At 72.2% G+C, this 374-nt stretch overlaps 1 protein-coding gene across 1 annotated transcript in view; it reads right to left on the reverse strand.

Moving 5' to 3' along the window:
- TMEM98 (transmembrane protein 98) overlaps nucleotides 1–374 on the reverse strand; it is a 14,265-nt gene that overhangs the window by 8,775 nt on the left and 5,116 nt on the right. Inside the window, exon 7 of the mRNA XM_010561443.1 lies at nucleotides 68–295. Within this exon, the coding sequence (XP_010559745.1) occupies nucleotides 68–295 (228 nt within the window). The remainder of the gene's footprint in view (nucleotides 1–67; nucleotides 296–374) is intronic.

Raw genomic sequence — 374 nt, forward strand, 5'->3', positions numbered from 1 at the left:
CCCAGGGGGCACAGGGGACCCCCGCTCTTGTCCCTCCTGGGGCACAGACCCCCCTGTACCCCCATACCTCCTCCAGTGGGCAGCACCCCCAGGCCCCCGAGCTGAGCCGGCAGCACGTGTTCCCGTCGGGGCAGCTCCTCTCCTCGTCACACCGCACGTCCTTCCCTCGGGTCAGCGCCGGGGTCTTCTGCACCCAGGGCAAGCGGCCCCCCCCCTCCTGCAGGCAGCTGCCCCCTACTGGGTCGCAGGTGTAGCCCTGGGGGCAGCAGTGCACGTGGTCGGGGCAGCAGACGGCCTGGGGGGGCAAGAAGGGATTCTGAGCCCAGCCTGACCCCCCGAGGACTCCCAGCTCCATGCCTGGGGACCCCCAGGGG

This window comes from Haliaeetus leucocephalus, unplaced genomic scaffold, assembly GCF_000737465.1.
Source record: "Haliaeetus leucocephalus isolate CR32 unplaced genomic scaffold, Haliaeetus_leucocephalus-4.0 Scaffold144, whole genome shotgun sequence".
NCBI lineage: Eukaryota > Metazoa > Chordata > Aves > Accipitriformes > Accipitridae > Haliaeetus > Haliaeetus leucocephalus.